Consider the following 13,382-nt stretch of genomic DNA (forward strand, 5'->3'; position numbering starts at 1 on the left):
GCCAACTACGACCTGGACTTTGACAGAATAATGGTATCAGATTGATGGTCTGATGTCATGGGTATGTGTGTATGAAAAAGATAGGGACATCATAGGGGGAAAAAGCATTGCATGTGGTTGGTACTGATTTTGAATAAAGGCTAAACTACTAACAGATCCTTGGATTTGATAAAGGATTGGTATGATGTTTTAGACACTCAAATTTAAGAAAGCAGCTGTCTAACAGAGGCGAAATACTGTATTGTTTATAATTGCAAATAACTAATAGTTTCATTCTATTTGCAGGTTGTTATCAATTCCAAACCAGTAGATTTGCTTGGTTCTGCAGAAGAGACATATAATATTCAGGATTGTGGGGAGAGAAACATCTGTAACCGTCGACCATGTCTAAATGGTGGCATATGTGAGAGGCTGTCCTCATTTGAATACAATTGTGTCTGCCCAACAAAGTTCACAGGTAATTTTGGAAAGCATGTCGTAGCTAGGGGCTTCTAGGATTACAACGAACCCATGGAAGTGTTAAATTATTGAAAATGAGATAAGAAGGTTCATATTTACGTCTAAGATTGGAAGATCCTTAACTTTTCCAAGTTTGGAATAAATGGTCCACCTGAGGAAAAACCAAGTCCTTAATAAAGCATCAATAAAAAAGGGCTGAAGTTCTAGGACCTAAGGCAATGGCATTTCATATGTCTGAAGTCTGAAAGTTAAGGTCTGAGACCTTGACTACCACTAATTTGAACCCCTGAAAAAGTACTGAAGTTGTGAAAAATGTAATATCCCTCTTTGAACCCTCCTAAAAAATTATCTTTTGACAAGAATCAGTCATTTGCTTGTGATTTTATCATGTTATTTTTAATAAATCCTACATCAACCAATATCGTAAAAGGCATGGTTAAAATATACATGGATTTGAAACCATCTCTCAAGCTGTTGAATTGATTTAAATTTGATAAATTTCAGATTTTATCCAATCATTGATAAGTTGGTTAATTTTTTGTTCTAGGAAAGAATTGTGAGACTCAGATTAATGTGTGTATCACCAAGCGTCCATGTTTGAACAATGCCCCTTGTAGTATAACAGATACTGGTTATAGATGTGATTGTCCGTTGGGATATATTGGTGTCCACTGTGAAGGAAGTAAGTATAAGATAAAAAGAAAGTATAAAATAAAAAATGATTGTTTTACATTGCCAATATTTTCTGAGCAAAATATTATAAATTTGTAAATCTTGCTTTCTTTATGCCCATGCTTAACCCTGTTTCTACTTTATTGGTTCTGGCAGTGTTAATCTTAGTTTAGAAAAGCACAAGTTGCTTCCATCTGCAAGCAGCTTGACTTTGCTTTAAAATGAGGGTATTTTATATAGACTTTGTTAAAAAATAATGACTTTAGAGCTGAAAAAAGAGGTCATGACTTTCCGCTGCCCAAAAAAAGTGAGATTTTTTTTAGAGTAGGATTCATTTCTTGGCCCCTTGCCACAGCAGAATTAATCTATAGTGCTTTATTTTACCTGAAATCTAAATAAGAATGATGTCTCTCACCACCATTACTATGTTGACCCCTTGTATTAACTTCTTCAGGTCAAACTGAGGCCAAAAATTGGATAAAATCCTCATTTTTTCACACGAGTTACCCTTCAGGGAACTCCTGACCTCCCACTTGTGGCTGTAATGAAACTTATTTGGCTTCTTTGGCCTTCACTGGGTTGGATTAATGTGCGTTGGTTCCTGTCTGATTTCTGTTGAACCCCACCTCTAGCAAATATGACTAAAAATGGAAAAAAAATACCATTTTCAAGTGTCGGACCCATTTTTCCATGTCGCCCACTTTCCCACCACTTCCTCAACCAGTCTTCTCCACCCCGTGATCACCTATATGGAACTTATATATGACAATCAGCATCAGTACAGTTGTGCAAGTAATTTGTGTAAGTTTGCAAAATATCGAAATCTAGTCTTTTTTTCAGAACAAAACAGCAAAACCAGGGTTAAGGTTTTAATGTTGATGGACACTCTCATATAACTGATATCCATACCTATGTATATTTTACTGCTTTTGCTATCTACTTAATTTCAGTTGATAGTTTAATTTTTAAACAGGTATGATTCAAGTATATATTGAATTGAGCTTATAAAAAAAATTATGATATTATAATATAATTAGGGCCGAAATGCATTCTGGGTTCTTTGGTTTTTGGACAAACCATTTAAACGTAAACAACATCTCCTAGTAACCTGATTACGGTAAACATGGCCAACTTTTGACAATGTAAATATTGGGACCAAGAATTAAAATCTCACTGGAATTTAACGATTCAATGTTTAGGGAGAAGCCGTTTGGCTAAACGAATGAGCAAGTCATCGAAGACAATTTAAACAACATTAGGTGTCAATAAAGTAGTATAAAATATTTTTATTCAAATTCTAACAGTATCTTATTTATGTGATGCCGAGTATAGTGTAAAACTTGCATCTCAGTCACATCTCAACTTTGTTAATCTAATATGAAGATTTTCACACTCTTCTTATTTTCTGAGATAACTGGGTGTGCAATTATGGATGTACATGTACTTATAAATATTGGACCATAACAATTAAAAGTAAAACCTTCAGAGGATGATAATACAACAAATTCTTCTTTCCAGCTACACCACTTGGAGAAAAGTTGCAGGTATCAGGTGATGGATTCTTAGAATTTGACAAATCATTCCTTGGGCAGACTCAGGAAGAACAAATTGTTAAATTTACCATTAGAACTACAGTTAGCAATGGTTTAGTTTTCTATCAGGGCCAGTCCTCGCCAATTGGTGGCAATCGCCAGTCCAAGGATTATGTCTCCGTTGGACTTAAGAATGGATATATAGAATATAGGTAATAATGAATTTTTTTTTCTGTTTTTCTCAATGTTTTTGCAATATTTTGTTAACTTTCTTTGAAGGTCTTTTTGTACGTGAAAGTTGACTGCCTCAGTGGTCTTGTGAAAGCATGCTGACCTCGTCAGCTGGATGTTTGTGGGTTTGATCCTTGGCTGAGTCTCCCAAAATACTTTAACCTTTATTGTCACTGCTTCTTTGCCAAGCAGGCAGTATTTATGTGATAGAGTAATGACCAGTTGGCTTGAGTCAGAATAATGTGTCCAAAAGAGGTGATAGTCCTATTTGTGGGCTGTTGCATCTGTTAGATAGCACAAATCCTTCTATGCATGTCAGACTAGTACAAAGCCAAGGCTGTTGGATAGATTAATCAAGGGAACCAAGGTTATAACGGTAATCAAAAGAATGCAATCCAGGGACAAAGACTAGACATGGAAAACAGACAGTCTGTTGGATATAACATCTTTTCCTGAAATGCATGAAAAATCAGCCGTGAATCATGAAACCATAATCAATGAATGTTTATTTTTTTTTGATATTTTGGTATAAATTTATACATTTCTGTAATTTTTATAAAATACTCTTAAGTAAAAGAAAGGACCTGAACTATGATTTGAGTGGAAGAGTAATTAATCGGTGACTTTTTATAATGAAGGAGAAGCAATTTTATTTCAATGGCGAAAGTGGGGGGGGGGAACAGTTTGAAATAAAAAGGCAGGATGATGATGTGATGATGTATGGTTAAAAATTTCAGGGTAAAAAATTGGATTTCTCCAGGATAGGTTTGAGTAATGAATAAGATGGCTGGTCAGAAATTATACTGAATCAAAATATGATATTTTTCCTATATTGAAATCAAATAGTTGTTCCCTAAGAACATGTAGTGCATTCTTTACAGTAGAAACATTTTTTTCCTTGTATTTAGCTATGACCTTGGAAGTGGACCGGCTGTGATAAGGTCATTACAGAAGGTCAATGATGGATACGGGCACACCATTGAAATCACCAGGTATGTGAGGGGAGGTTACTTTTCAATCTTTTGTGAAGAAAATTGTTTACCTCTAAAAATTTTTTGAATAATCTAAAGAATAAAAAGTATTTTAAGGTAAAATTACACATTTAAGGATCTTGGTTAACTAGAAGTTTCAAGTAGGAATTGTGGTTCAGGTAATTTCAAAAGAAATAATTCATACAAGGGTGCACAAATGATAACTTTTGTATACCAGTAAGTATTACATGATTAATGTTTATTGGATCATGAATATCATGGTTCTGTTTAAATTTTGAATTCATGTTCATGATTCTGACAAAGCAACTTTTTTACAGATTGGGCCGTAAAGGAACATTAAAGATTGATAACAAAGATGATATGGTTGTAGAAGGAACATCACAAGGTATTCTGCAGATGTTGAATGTTGGCAGTAATTTGTATATAGGTAAGCATTTCTTGAACTAGACAGGGAGTGTTCTGGTCTAGGGTCACATGATTTTACAGATAATGGACATTGGCAATAATTTGTATATAGGTAAACAATTCTTGAATGAGGCAGGAAGTGTTCTGGTACAGGAGGTTTATTGCATATTTTTAGCTATTGCCATCGCTGAACTGATCCATAAAATAGTCCTACTAAAGTCTTGTTGGGTCAAAATTGTTGGACAACTCCTTGTTAAATTATTGCTCTTGAAAGACAAACTTTGACCAGGTGAGCAATTCAGGCTCCTGGTACCCTCTTGTTTTCTGTTGTTTGATGTTGATAGTAAACTGTTCTGCTACATAATCAGTTTGATTTTCATTGTTTAGTTGATATGTGTATTGTGAATATGTATGCATTTTTACAGTGTTTGCTTTTTGTACATTATTTCCAATGTCTCGTATAATATTTTATAGGTGGAGTCTCATCACCAGACACTATGACATCAAACAGATATACAGAAAACTTTTCTGGTTGCATTTATGATATTTATTTCATGGACAAAGGACCCTTAAGGGCCCCAGAAGATGCAGTTAGAGGCTTCAATGTTCGACCATGCAACAGCTAAAAATAGTTCTATTTTCATTTTCATTTTTATTCAAGTGTGGAAATATTGTTTATATTTGTTAATGTGCATGTGTGATAATGTTGAAAATAAACATAATTATTTAAATTGAATTGACTCTCCAATGGGAAGGAAGAAAGAAGTGCTCTTCAACATTTGATGGTAAGATTGCAATTGTCATTGAATTTTCTAATTCTATTCTGCCATGACAGTTTTAAAGACATTATGATGTGGACAGAACTAAAAGTTAGACATTTTTATTTTTTTTTCATGATGGCTTGCATTTTCTTTCACTTTTGTAAAAATGAATGGAATTTTTACATGAATCTGTTAGTTGATTATAAAAGATATTGGTTTTTCACTCTTTTTGATTTTTCTTTATGAAGACATTTATTGTATAAGCATATTTAAATCACATTGTTAAGGTTTAAAAAGTGTTTGTTTATAGAAAATAAAAAAAAGGAAACATGTTCTGCTTTTCTGGTTGTCTTCCTTCTTAAAGATCACGAAAATAAAACAGATTAAAAACAAAATGTGAAAACAATTTATTTAGTCAAGCCATGTGAAGATGCCAAATTCTTCCATGTTTGTACATGCCAACCTTCAAACCTCATTGCTTATGGTAGAGACACCCAAGAAACATTTTCTTGCAAGATGTATGAGATGTTCTCACAGGTTATTAAGAACGTTTTTGCTGTTATTTGTCGTAGATTTGAAGGCTGACATGTCAACATGCTCATCTTTGTAAATCCTTTTTTTTTTGCTATGTAGATTTTTTTTTAAATTGTGATATATATTTCGTAATCCATGCATTTGTATATCTCATTTATTATCAACTAGGTGCTGTATTTTTATTTTACTTTATATAAACCCATTTTTATTATATACTAGTATCTCAATTTTTAACAAATGAATTTTACATTTTTTCTTTATTTGATTTCCACTAAAGCAATAGTTCTGATGTATGTTGCTAAGATTGTAAGAAGTGATTTCTGAAATATTTTAACTCTTTACTTCAAATATTTATGGTACATAGAACATAATTTTATTGCTGTGACTCCAAAATACAGTGTACCTCATATTTTTACTTACTTGAATTTCTTCGTCCCAATTTTCTGTAGTATTCATTAGATCTTTTTGGGAAAAAAATGAGATATTTAATTCCCTCATCCAAGATACTGTTATGCATGTATGCATTGTAAAAATGTAATTTGCAGTTAAATAAATACTCATAGCAGTGTTGAAGGTGTGTAATATATCTAGAATACAAATTAATAATATAACAGGTTGTAGTTAAGGGGAATGTCAGGATGGTAGATAATACTCTTTGGCTAACAAAAAGGATGGAAGCAAGAAAAAAGGTGATTGTTCTGCTTTTTCAAGTCCAGATTCTACCCTTATAATTTTGTACTATAAAATTACTTATGATTCTTGCCAAGTTCCATCTTGTTTGTTGACAATATAAAATCAAGTTTGCAATACGTTTTACTGAAGGGGTTCAGCTTTCTTCATACTTACAACTGAACAGTTGCCTCGATTTTTCTAAATAATGAATAATCTTATAAGGGTGGTTTATTTTGTATCTTTATGTTATGACCTTAAACAAATTACACAAAATTTAATAAATTCAAAATCTGTCTGGATGTCTGTACACAGTTTTGCGTAAACTGCAAGAAAGTGATGAAAATCTTGTGAAGGAAGTTGTTAATTGTGAAAATTCTTTTGAGTAATTATTTAGTAAACCACCACACCAGTGTAAAGCAAAGAAATAGGTCACTAATAAAATAGTTGTGTTAGACAGGTTTTACTGTACACAACTTTGTAAGTCCCTTAAATACTAAAGATCAGGCCAGTCATATAGATTAGCATTAGTCAATGTTTATGTACTGAAATCCATGTAGATTTTGTAGATTTCTATTCAGAATTGCTAATTACAATTATAATTACAATTGGTATAGCTTTAGGTATTTTTGAAGAACCTTGATGTAGCTTTGTTTCTTGTACATTTTGTCATTTGATAATGTTGTTTTTGTATCAGGCCTTTATCTGTAATCTCATTGTAAAACATCGAACAAAGTTATGCTTTAATAAAATTATTCCAACTACAGAGTCTTGTTATATATTACCTATAATTGGATACATTTTATGGCACAAGAGATAATATGTTTGAAGTACTATTCTTTGGCTAACAATTTACATACTTTGTACACAACCTACTTAAACTGGAATTAAAAATCAGATGATGGATTAGAAATCCAAGAATTCAAAAATCAGATGATAGATTAGAAATCCAAGAATTAAAAATCAGATGATGGATTAGAAATTCAAGAATTCAAAAATCCATTATTGCTAAATTATAGGTAACCTTGAAAATTTATTGACTATTACAGTAAGTTCATTTAAGATATGAAATTAGTATATAAAACTATACCTTCCCTTCAGTCTTTCTTAGTAAAATTACATTCCACTCATCCAATAACGTTATATTACATTCATCTAGTTATACGCTTTTGTTTCGTAAGGCTACTCTCCATCAAATAACAATACCTTTCACATCTATCATATATCGCTCTCGTTGGGCTACTCTCCATTTAGCATCGATACCTTTCACATCTATCTTGTACCGCTCTCGTTTGGCAACTCTCCATTAAGTAACGATACCTTTCACATCTATTTTATGCCGCTCTTGTAAGGGTACTCTCCCCTTTCGCATCTATCTTATACCACTCCTGTCTGAATACTCTCCATTAAGAAACGATACCTTTCAAATCTATCTTATACCACTCGCTTACATCTACCTATTTTATTAACTAATGCTTTCTTCCATTTATAAGTAATTTGACGTGATTGTTTATTTCTCAATCGGGCAAAGTAGGACAACCGGAAGTGCATTTCAGGCCCAAATGTTTAACTTGGTACCGTGACGTCATTAACCATTGGACTTGGTCAATATTGCTTTTACGTTTTCCATAAAACATAACATCGCATGCACTGATCTGCCATGATTGCATACAATGCAAACTAAATAAGGTTATGTTCAGGGACAAATCTTAATTTGGACTAACGAATTAGAAATTAAATTATGAGGATTGTTTTTAATTTTTGACCAAGTTACGCTCGCATAACCAAGTTCGGGGCAAACAATCCTGAAATACTTCCTTTGATCCAGCCATTATTGAGTAATGGTACCTTCCTTAAATCTTGTAACTTTATTTGTTATCCATCTTATACTGGCTTATTGTTATGGGTTCAGTTGACTGGTATCATTTTTTTTTCTATCCATTCGAACGTGACAATTTTTTATGAGCAACTCGGCGAGTGTTTTAGAAAAGCAGAGATTACCTAGTCTACCGGTGTGCCTGGTCCATTCTCCCATTTTTAGTGAACTACGGGTTGGTCTTTACTTTTGTTTAATTCTATTTACGTGTTATTTTGCTTATTATCTTGTTTGTTGTTTTTTTTTTTCTGTCACTTTTCTTTGTTCAGCCGTTATCCCTGATTTATGTCTTTTTGAATACATTTCAAATTCAGGTTCTGTTTACCTTCCTTTATAATTAACATTTTCATAAAGTTTTGATTTGCCTGTATTGCTTGATATTGCGATAACATCAAAATGGGTATAATGCCTAGGAATATCATGTGCTGAGGCTGTTGTGGTAAATGCACTTTTTAAATTATATTTGAATCGCTGTATCTTAACCATATGTTTGCCATCGGTTTATAACGAATCCTGTCCCCAAATTGAACTTGTCAAACCAGTATTGCATAATATCTAGTAAATTGTACGTGTGGTGGGTGAGGGAACACTTAATCATTATCACGGTTTCTTTGCTGGAGTCTGTATTAGCCACATACATCGACGACGAACTTTACAATATTACATAAAAAACCTGAAAATTTAAAGGGCAATCTATTGAACTAAACCCATTTGAATAAAAAGTAATAAGATGTCGGTATTTCCTTTCCTCTAAAATGGAACAAAAGGTGTGCAAAAATATGATTCTATTATTTATCCTGTGTAAAAGAAGCACACGTGCTTCTCGGACAACAAAATAAGAATTAAGAATTTGCAGAATTAAAATTAAATTGTCCTAACGCTTACGTTGTTATTTAGAATTTTGTTGCATGCAGGACGACAGTTTTAACCCTTAATGGGATCAATTTTGTATGAAGCTTCAGTCTAATGGATTGTTCTCTGTAAGTTTTTTGAAAAAAAAAAAAAAGACGGTGTGCAAGCTTTTCTCCTTGGAAAATTATCACTTTCCTATATTCAATAATGTTTTAGCCAACCATTTCGACAACTCGTCATGAGAATGATTTGAAGTTTGAATGAAAAACAAGAATCACCTTTTTTAATAGTTCCATTGGCGGTTTCAGAGTCGATAAAAGCTAAGTTCGTCAACCCTTCTACAGTTAGAAGAAATACACGTTTTTAACGTGAATTATTGATTATCAACCAATTTTACACACATAATTATTATGTTTATTCTCTCCCCCGACTTAAAATCTTGCACCCGCCTCCGACTTCCCTTAAAGAAAACCCTTTCAGGCGCTTGGATAACTAATCATGAACATTTTGTCTCTAGAAACAATTTAACAGCAATCTTAGAAAATTTTCAATCGTTTTAAAATCTTAGTGAATATTTTTTCCTTAATAAAGCATCGATTGGATGTTACATATATACAGTTACATCTTGATCCCTTTGGACTTTAAGATTGGTTTGGTTTAGACAGTTGTTTGTATTACCAAAACACGTTTAAATAGATAGAGAGGGAATCTAAAATCAAAAAATACTGCCGATGGATAGAAAAAAAAATCTTGTTTTGTTAATTTTTATGTAGCTGCATTCAATGGTACAGTACCACACAGACGGTTGGTAAGTTATTATTTTATTATAAGAAAAAAGTTGTTAAAACATTTATTTTAGAATAAAATATATCCATCTCGCCATTATCCTAAAGCATGTTATCGAACGTTAATTTGAATGCTTCCTGAAGTGGCATACACAGAACCAAAAGTGTGTCCTTAAATTTGATTGACTAATATATAGAAAATACGTTTCCTTTTTCTGGAAATTTTTCAAATGTATTGACGTGAAAAATGATAGATTTATGTTCTGTTCTATTCAAAAGTATACAAAGATATGGGCATGATTTTGATATTATATGTTAACGAGTAATCAAGGGAACCAAGGTTATAGCGGTAATAAAAATAATGTAATCCAGGCCTAGGAACAAAGACCAGACATGGAAAACAGACATACACAACAAAGTGACAAAAGCAAATGAGCAACTCTGACTCCACTAAAAACTGGAAGCATGGACCAGGTGCACCGGTAGGGTAAGCGTCCTCTGCTTTTCTAGAAACACCCGCCGAGTTTCTCATAAAAAGGTCAAGTCCGGGGTAGACAAAAGTGGAAAAGAAAACTATGACACGTTGAACAAATCAGTTTTCATAGCGCAGATACACCGTAACGATTCACGAGTTCATGATGACGACCATAAAACATTTGTAGTGATGACTTCAATCTTGTAGCAACATAAGCCTGCTCCAGGAGCCTATTTGTTTGAATTCTAGCGCGATATAAAAAGTCTGCGTAGTCTCGGCAAGCTCTGGCATAACGTATGAGTTGTGATATGAACACTACATACGTAGGTGCTGAAGGGATGTTGCCACAGGTGAAAGGAAAGTTGACAATTCTAAATGAAAAGTCATCACGTTTGTCGTAAAGTTTGGTCAATAGTTTTCCTATACCATCGATTTCTAAGTGTAGATCAAGATATAAGGCTGACTTTACAGTGTTTGTAGTATCCTTTATCTAAAGTTCTTTGGGGTAGATGCGATGTATCAAAACCCCGAAATTAGGATTGTTTAAAGATAATATGTCATCTATATAGCTGAAACCGAGATTAAAGAACTAGCTAAACGATATTCTATCTTTCGGATCTAAAATTTGCCATCGATTTCTGACAGATTCATAAGATTTAAAAGTTTTGAAAGAGGGTGCACGTGGTGTAGTTCTTTTACAGAAATCAATAGTTTTATACAGAGATTTTGTGTGGCGGTCTTAGGATTCAGTACTAGTCGTGTAAATATTTTTTTTTTTCAACATTTCCAGCCTCTACGTCCGACCTATACAATATTTTGTTTCATATTCGTCACCGTTTATGTCGAATTTATCATTCAGAGTGATAGAATGTGGTTTGATTTGTTTAACAAAGTCCGAATATATCTAAGTTTCTTTTGTTTCATCCACATAGACTAGACTGTATGCGTGTAGTCTAATCCGTAGATTCGTAACGATAACAATATTTGCTTTCACTTGCCAAGGAAGTGTTGATGATCATAATGTCGCATGTTTTGCATATCTGTTGTAAACAAAGTTCGGTTCCTCACCGTTTATGTCGAATTTATCATTCAGAGTGATAAAATGTGGTTTGATTTGTTTAACAATGTCCGAATATATATAAATTTCTTTTGTTTCATCCACATAGACTAGACTGTATGCGTGTAGTCTAATCCGTAGATTCGTAACGATAACAATATTTGCTTTCACTTGCCAAGGAAGTGTTGATGATCATAAATGTCGCATGTTTTGCATATCTGTTGTAAACAAAGTTCGGTTCCTCACCGTTTATGTCGAATTTATCATTCAGAGTGATAGAATGTGGTTTGATTTGTTTAAAAATGTCCGAATATATCTATGTATCTTATCTATATATACATATAATTTTACTAATTTCCCAGTCTTGCGTGGATTATTATACACGGTCGGAGTTTTTGAGGAGCAATAATACTGTCAAAAAAGCTTAAATAACAGATGTATTTTCAGGCTTTGTTGGAAAATGTTAACAGCTAGTTTTTACACGGATTATTACAGAAAATCTATTTTCCGATAGGAATTTTTTTTACCAGCGGAGGTGTTGGGGGATCATCATTTCTGACGGGGGATTAGTTTTTTCTACGCAGCTATTTTTATGTAGAAAATTACCACGGGGAATGGTAATTTTTTCATGAAGAAGATAAAATGGGGGAAATTTGTGTTTGTTTGTTTTTTTTTTGGGCGGAAGGGGTCACGGTTTCTACCGTTTTGAAAAAATACTAATATCAGGCTTATCAATAAATATCAATAAAGTTAAATGGCTGTTCAGTTATTTTTATAGACGTATTGAATATATTTGAGGCAAAAAATTAATAAATAGAAAAAATATGGGCCACTCATTTTATAATTTTTACACTGAATGGTACTTAAATACCTTTTTACTAGATGTCCTACAGGCATATTTGATCTACTCTGATTAATCAATTTTATCCAATGGTTCCGTAATAGATATCTTATAAAATTTTCAAAACAAGAAAGTTTGGTCTTTTTCAGGTGACTTATTCTGGACACACAATACAAGGTCTGTACATTTACAGAGTACAACATCAGTGTACTAGCTGTCAACAAGAATGGAAAGGGAGAAAGTTCAGATGAAATAACAGTCAGAACATTATCAGATCTGCCGAGTGATGTTCCTCAAAATGTTGCCATATCGCTTGTTAGTACTAAAGTAAGTTCCAATTTTAAGAATGAGAGCGCAGCCCTAGCAAGAACAGAACATAGTAATTTGTACTTACTTTATATGCTGCCTTAACTCTTACCGTATGGCGACAGGTTACATAGGTCTGGGCCTATTTTTTCTGACTTCCATGTTTTTGAAATGTTACTTTTAACTTATGAAAGCACAATTTGTTTTCATCTGCAAGCTGTATGAATATGCTTTAAAAAGAGACTAACGTTTGTAGTATTTGAAAAGATAAAGAAATGAAAAGATATTGACTAGAAAGCTGAAAAAGATGTCACGAACTTCAATGACCACAACAAGTTGTGATATTGGAGGAATATGGTTCATTTCTTGACCCCTCACTACAGCAGAAATGATTGATAATACTCTATCTCGCATGGATGTCTCTCACTACTATTTTATCAAGCTCTTGTATTCACCACTTACGGTTTTAAGCCAAACTGTGACCAAAATTGTAATAAAAAAATAGTTTTTACCGTCTATCTATAAGTTACATAGAACATACTTATTTTCTTTTAATCTTAGTTTAGAAAAAAAACAATTTGTCTCAATCTGCAAGCAACGTGACTGTGCTTTAAAATGAGGCTATCTTATATAGAATTTGTTAAAGAAATAATGACTTGAGAGCCGAAAAAAAGAGTTCATGAATTACCGTTGCCCCAAAAAGTGTTTGGGAGTAAGGGAATTACAATATAACAAACCCTTCTTTCCAGCTACACCTCTTGGAGAAAAGTTGCAATTATCAGGTGATGGATTCTTAGAATTTGACAAATCATTCCTTGGGTAGACCCAGGATGAACAAATTGTTAAATTGACCATTAGAACTACAGTTAGCAATGGTTTAGTTTTCTATCAGCGCCAGTCCTCTCCAGTTGGTGGCAATCGCAAGATTATGTCTC

The 13,382-nt window shown here is 33.1% G+C and overlaps 1 protein-coding gene across 5 annotated transcripts in view; it reads left to right on the plus strand.

Moving 5' to 3' along the window:
* LOC148601590 (basement membrane-specific heparan sulfate proteoglycan core protein-like) overlaps positions 1–7,019 on the plus strand; it is a 158,293-nt gene extending 151,274 nt beyond the window's left edge. For all 5 annotated transcript variants that reach the window (XM_088554734.1, XM_088554732.1, XM_088554731.1 and 2 more), the window contains 6 exons: positions 286–457; positions 1,007–1,141; positions 2,650–2,875; positions 3,803–3,886; positions 4,204–4,313; positions 4,766–7,019. In XM_088554734.1, coding sequence (XP_088410860.1) covers positions 286–457; positions 1,007–1,141; positions 2,650–2,875; positions 3,803–3,886; positions 4,204–4,313; positions 4,766–4,917 — 879 coding nt within the window. In that variant the 3' untranslated portion in view covers positions 4,918–7,019. The remainder of the gene's footprint in view (positions 1–285; positions 458–1,006; positions 1,142–2,649; positions 2,876–3,802; positions 3,887–4,203; positions 4,314–4,765) is intronic.
* The last annotated feature ends 6,363 nt before the right edge of the window (positions 7,020–13,382 follow it).

Source organism: Perna viridis, chromosome 12 (genome assembly GCF_037379345.1).
Source record: "Perna viridis isolate PV_CMFRI_1.1 ecotype Kerala chromosome 12, ASM3737934v1, whole genome shotgun sequence".
NCBI lineage: Eukaryota > Metazoa > Mollusca > Bivalvia > Mytilida > Mytilidae > Perna > Perna viridis.